Genomic DNA, 6313 nt, shown 5'->3' on the forward strand with positions numbered 1-6313 from the left:
GATTTCCAGTGTTGGAGCATTCACAACTTCTGCAGGCAACTTGTTCCACTTATTGATTGTTCTAACTGTCAGGAAATTTCTCCTTAGTTCTAAGTTGCTTCTCTCCTTGATTAGTTTCCACCCATTGCTTCTTGTTCTACCCTCAGGTGCTTTGGAGAATAGTTTGACTCCCTCTTCTTTGTGGCAACCCCTGAGATATTGGAACACTGCTATCATGTCTCCCTAGTCCTTCTTTTCATTAAACTAGACATACCCAGTTCCTGCAACTGTTCTTCATATGTTTTAGCCTCCAGTCCCCTAATCATCTTTGTTGCTCTTCTCTGCACTCTTTCTAGAGTCTCAGCATCTTTTTTACATCGTGGTGACCAAAACTGAATGCAGTATTCCAAGTGTGGCCTTACCATTATAAAGTGGTATTAACACTTCACGTGATCTTGATTCTATCCCTCTGTTTATGCAGCCCAGAACTCTGTTGGCTTTTTTGGCAGCTGCTGCACACTGCTGGCTCATATCTAAATGGTTATCCACTAGGACTCCAAGATCCCTCTCACAGTTACTAATATTGAGCGAGGTACCACATATCCGGTACCTGTGCATTTTGTTTTTTTGGCCTAAATTTAGAACCTTACTTTTTTCACTGTTGAATATCATTTTGTTAGATAGCACCCAATTTTATTTTAGTTTATTTCCTGTCTAAAGAATTACTGCTCTAAGATCAATAACTGATCCTGGGAGACTAAATTTACCTGATCTGGACTACAAAAATCCAGACGACCATAGCCAGGGCCAAAATTTACGAGTATTTTCTAATATGACTTAACAATCATATGGAGATTTTTAGCCCAAATCTGAAATGCTCTCCCACTGGTTTAGTATTGTGATTTTGCCTAAATTAGATACTGATTTCTGTCTCTTACAGAATTATTGATAAACAGTGACATTTCCAATAGATCAGAGAACAACTACATCTTCTTTTTCATTATTGTTAATGTTAATACTATCAATAAAATTTAAGGCATTAGACACATAAAGCTCATTCATGCAGGAAAAAGACATTGTGAATATTTTGTGTCTTCCTAAATGCAGTTTATTTCAGTATAGATCAGGTCACATTCATGCCAGTTTAAGGAGTTAGTGATGTATAGAAAAAGACAGTTTGGTGCAGGGGTTTAAGACATCAAATTAGAAACTGGGAGACTGGGAGTTCTAGTCCCATTTTAGGCACAAAACCAGCTGGATGTCACTGTCTGTCAGCAGATGGAAGCAAGCTAAGGGTATAAAACAGAGGCTACTGCTGCCTGCTTTTCTGATCCTGGGGGTGTTGGTGGTAGCATGTGCCTTGAATCAATGTGGATTTGGGGCACATGGATCTACTCATAGGCTTACACAGCTTATTAGCTAATGGGCACATCAGGATAATTGGATTTTTGGGTGTACAAGCCTTAGCTAATACAGCTGTAATACAGCCAACAGGTAAATTGAGTTTATGGATTCTCGGTCTGATCTAATCATTGATTTTGTTAGTGGATAGATTTGGTTGACAAGTCATTTTACAAAGTAGGATTTTATTGCATGGTGAGCAGGGCTGTTTTGTTCCTAGATCATTTTATCAGCACAAAGGCCTATTACTTTTAAAGCATTCTGTTTTTTCCTCCTCACTCACCATCTGATTTTCAGGAGTCTATCTACAACAGGGCTGTCAAACTCCCGGCTCGTGGGCCGGATGCGTCACGCACTGGCCACATCCATGCCCAGTTTAGGGAAGGGGAAAAAAGTCCCGATATGTCAGGTGACCCCGCTGTGATGATGTGAGTTTGACACCCCTGATCTATAATGTTAATTTAGAGCTGGGTGTAAATGAAACATTCAAACCTTGTGTTGCCCTGGGCTGCTAAAGTTTGATCCTGGTTCACACATAAACAGAGAAAGAGACCAAGTGATGAATCTGTGTATCGGAAAAAGCAGAGTGGCCAGATTGCAGAAATCAGAAAGCAAAATTTTCTAGTGGCAGAAGATTGCTCATTAAATCTCTATTAAAGCAGTGGCTGATTTAAAAAGTCAACAAACTTAAATTGCAACAGAGCATCTTCATTTTTTAAAAGCACATATACATATCAACTGGAGAATTCCCATTGCTTACCTCTCTATATCAAGAGGGAAGCAAAACTTGGGTAGCATCTGGATTGATTCCTATAAGAAGAAGGAAATATCTTTGATCATTATATCTCAACAGTCTCACAGAAGCACAAGAAAGCGTACCCAGGAAACCACTTGCATAAAATATGGAATATTATGCAAACCTATCCATGAGCACTTGGAAGGAATTCCCAATTACTGTACTGAATTCGATTCAGAGTATATTATTTAAATACCACAAGTTAGTCCTATATATTTTATCAAAGAAATGTTTTATATTTTATAGGTTGCCCTCATCAGCCAGTTGCATCTCCCTCAGAAAAATTTCGTAAGGATAGGGTTGTTATGAGATCCACCTGTGCCCGACAAAGAAAATTCTACCCCACCACCCCGATTTCAGAAGTTTGAATGTGTGATTATTCTTCAGGAACATATATTTATGGTTGAACACATAGCACATTATCTGAAAAGATAATTGATCACTCTCTTTAATAGAGCTCATATCAGGCAAACCTGAATGTTGTTGAGAATCTTCTAACCATCCTGCTTGTCTTCTGGTCCCAATTATCTATGAAAGCCAATGCCCTGAATCAGTTTAATTTCTGGGTGCAGGTTCATAATATACAATGATAAATCAGAATCTCAAAGAAATCAAGCATATTATGAACAAGCTACAGCTAGGGCATGCATGGCCTTGAGCTGGCCTTAAAAATATTTAAAATATATATATGCTGGGGGTTATAGCTTATAGGGTCTTACAGGCAGTCCATGGTTAACAACAGTAATTGGGACCAGGGACTGCTGTTGCTAACTGGCATTGTCACATAATGCTATGCTTTACAACCACAAGTCTTAGCAATGGCAATTCCAATAGTGTCCAGTTATTGTTGTTAAGCCAATCACCATGGATCATTAAGTAAGGACCTTAAATGACCACATCTTCCAAATTTACTTATGGGAAGTTGGTAGGGAAGGTTGCAAATGGTGATCACATAACCACGGGACACTGCAATGGTCAGAAATTTATTTATATTTTATTAATCAAATTTATGCAACTGACCATCTTACAAAATGTGACTCTGGGTGGCATACAACAACTGAACAACAACAAATATAAGCCTAGTGCCCAGATTGTGATCACATGACTGCAGGGGTGCTACAATGGCTGGAACTTTGAGACTCAGTTGTTAACTACTTTACCACTCATTCAGTATTGTTGTAAGTTTGAACGGTTGCTGAATGAGCGGTTGTTAGCTGAGGACCAGATGTACTTGATTATCTATCTGGTGAGGGCAGCAAAAATATAGAAAAGCAGAAAAAAAGAGCACAGTCCTCTCTAAACTAGCATTCTGTTTTTTAGCACAATTCATACATGCATATATACCCATCCCATCATGCTGTTTGCTTTCATGGTAAGAACATTAGAGAAAGTGCAGAAAAAAAGTAAGAAATACTCAGCCAAAAAGATAACGGCATGTGATATTTATCATAAAGACATTAAACCACCAAGGAACCATCCCATTTCCTTGGCTTATTCCTTGCTCAATGCTGAGCCATTCATGTTCCTTTTGTTTTCATGTGTGCTTTACCTTTTTCATATCTTATTGACATCTAAACTTTCAACTGCAGAATTAAAATGAATGCCATAAATAGCAATAGCACTTAGACTTAGATATCACCCCATAGTTTATAGAGTCAGCATATTGCCCCCAACAATCTAGGTCCTCATTTTACCAACCTTGGAAGGGTGGAAAGCTGAGTTAACCTTGAGCCGGTGAGAATCAAACTCCTGGCACTGGGCAGAGTTTATCTGCACCACCAGAGCTCAAAATACTGTAGATGCTAAGAAATGAATTCTTAGAATTATAGTGACACGTTGAAGAGTGGTATTGAAATAAATGCTATAGATTAATTCCAAGAAATGAATCCTTACAATCCATAATATTTACTTGAATTCTATTCTTCAACATGTCATTTTAATTCTTATAGAAATTAGCTATTCCCATGCTAATTTCTTAAGGACCCCTTTGCACATCTCTTCGCTCCATCCTAAATAATTTCATCACTTTTATTTTCAATTCTAGTCACTGCTGGAGGCTTAGTAACATATTCAGTCCTTTTTGCTAATTTCCAAACAGATTTTGGTACCAACCATTTTCTTATGTGCATTTTCCTCTGTATCCACGGCAATTTTATTTAATTTTCAAACAACGATCCTTTTTAATTCTTTCAATTTCTGTAATTTAAAATACTTATGTGTCTATCTGTAACGTGATTTGTTTCTCTCTGTTTCAACCTCTTTTCTCATCTCCATTCCATTCAGTTGAGAGACTAATCTTGTATCTTTCCTCCTGTATTTATTCTATTTTTATTCTATTTTCTTTCCTTTTCCTTTTCCAAGATCCACTCCTGACACTGCCAAAGAACAGGTCCTCTCATATCCAGAATCTCTTGTCACTCTTGTATTCTTCACTAATCACTCAGGATTTCATCATAAACAATCAAGTAATTGTTTAGATTTAATCAAATTGCTTTGGCATATGTTTGTATGAACTGACTTACAGTTAAGCCATGTAAACAAATCCCTTTTTAAGCGAATACCAAATAATCTCTATTCTCATTGATTCTTGGATCCCAAATAGCGCAATCACATTTTTGTATTCTCTCATTGAGCGTGTTGGATAAAGTCCCTCGTATCTCTTCTCTAGTTCCTCTGTTTTCATCATTCTTTGGAATATAAAACTGCTTTTACATGAGATCACAACAATCTAGATAGCACCAGTTCATATTTTTTGACATACAGTTTAGTCCTTCCTTTCCTAATTAAATCTGCATTTTCACCAACTCTGCTTTAAGATCTGACCACCTTCACTCAGGTTACATCCTTTCCTTTTCTCTTAGTTTCGCAGACACACAATATATCTCTTTTCATTTCTCTTATCTCATTTATTATTAATATACTTGGTTAATTAACTCAAGGTTTATACAATGTATATATGCTACAATTCCAACCAAACTCCAATTTTACTCCTGAGCATGTTCCTTACAATTCTATGCAAGCTAGCTTCTAATATAAAAGGCTATTTTCCAAGTTTATGACCTGTATTCTATCAAGTAGAAGGTTTACACAATGCACAGATACAGTGCACAAATTCACCTTCAGGATTCCATGACTGCAAATCAGGGCAGGTTTTAAAACCTGGCTTAAAATCAGGTTGTAAAATCAGGACAGGTTATAAAACCTGGCTGTTTGAGGAGATCTTGAGTTTCAATAAGTTTAGATGTTCATGCTGGCAGGAAAAAAAAAGGAGCAACTGGCATGCATTAGCATTCAGCATATTCATGATAAGACAGGATTTCAGAACTACAGAAGGAGAGGCAGAACAAAGTGGCATATAAGTTTGTGCTGAGTTTCGGAAGGCAAAGAAGTTAGAGTGGAGAGCTAAAAGAGATTTAGATTAACAGAGTTGGAAGGGATCGAGTAGGTCATCTAGTCCAACCCCCTGCCAAAGCAGGAGAACCTATACTTGCTATGTAGAAACTCTACAACGGAGGCAGACCTGGTCATCGAAGTCCAGTGGGAATTGTCTACGCACTTGAGGATCTGCACAGAAAAACAGAACAGAGGTCAATATACAGAACCCAGGCGTAACCATTTTATTGTAAATTAAAGCAAGTTCCAGCCAGGTCCCATTTTTTCCATATTATCCAGACTGTGGTTTTCTCTTGCAATTTCTACATTTTGGAGATTCAAATTGCCTCAACACTATTATCCTTTAAATGACCCTTGAAGGTCTGGCTCTTTCCCCAGCCACTGCTTTAGGAAGTCTGTGCCTTAATGGGAATTTGATTCAAGTATTAGGTTGTGTGTTTTTAATTTGTACAAGAATGTGCCTGACCTAAAGTGATCCTGCTGGCTTTTATGAGCAAGGGAGGCCTAGAACTCACAATCTTCTGGCAATTAATCCAGCACTTCAGCCATTATATCAAAATCGAAGAAAAGTAGGACTTCAAATCTCAAACTGGGTTGGGGTAGGAGGAAAATCAAATAAAAGAACAGTTTTGTACGGATTGGGGGAGACTAACTACACAGTTTAAGTCACCAATTGCCAGCAGTTATTCTAGGGCCACCACTGATTCCTGCCGTTCTCCTGTTCTTTCTCCCTTAAGCAGCCAA

At 37.9% G+C, this 6313-nt stretch overlaps 1 protein-coding gene across 4 annotated transcripts in view; it reads right to left on the bottom strand.

Annotated features, from left to right (window-relative positions):
• The window catches only part of DENND1C (DENN domain containing 1C), a 33731-nt gene that overhangs the window by 21055 nt on the left and 6363 nt on the right, over positions 1-6313 (bottom strand). For 3 of the 4 annotated variants that reach the window (XM_058166119.1, XM_058166117.1, XM_058166120.1), the window contains exons 3-4: positions 5697-5740; positions 2141-2190 (exon numbers count right to left, since the gene is read on the bottom strand). In XM_058166119.1, coding sequence (XP_058022102.1) covers positions 2141-2190; positions 5697-5740 — 94 coding nt within the window. Of the gene's footprint in view, positions 1-2140; positions 2191-5667; positions 5741-6313 lie in introns of all 4 variants that reach the window. The other variant, XM_058166121.1, reaches the window with a different exon arrangement.

This window comes from Ahaetulla prasina, chromosome 2, assembly GCF_028640845.1.
Source record: "Ahaetulla prasina isolate Xishuangbanna chromosome 2, ASM2864084v1, whole genome shotgun sequence".
NCBI lineage: Eukaryota > Metazoa > Chordata > Lepidosauria > Squamata > Colubridae > Ahaetulla > Ahaetulla prasina.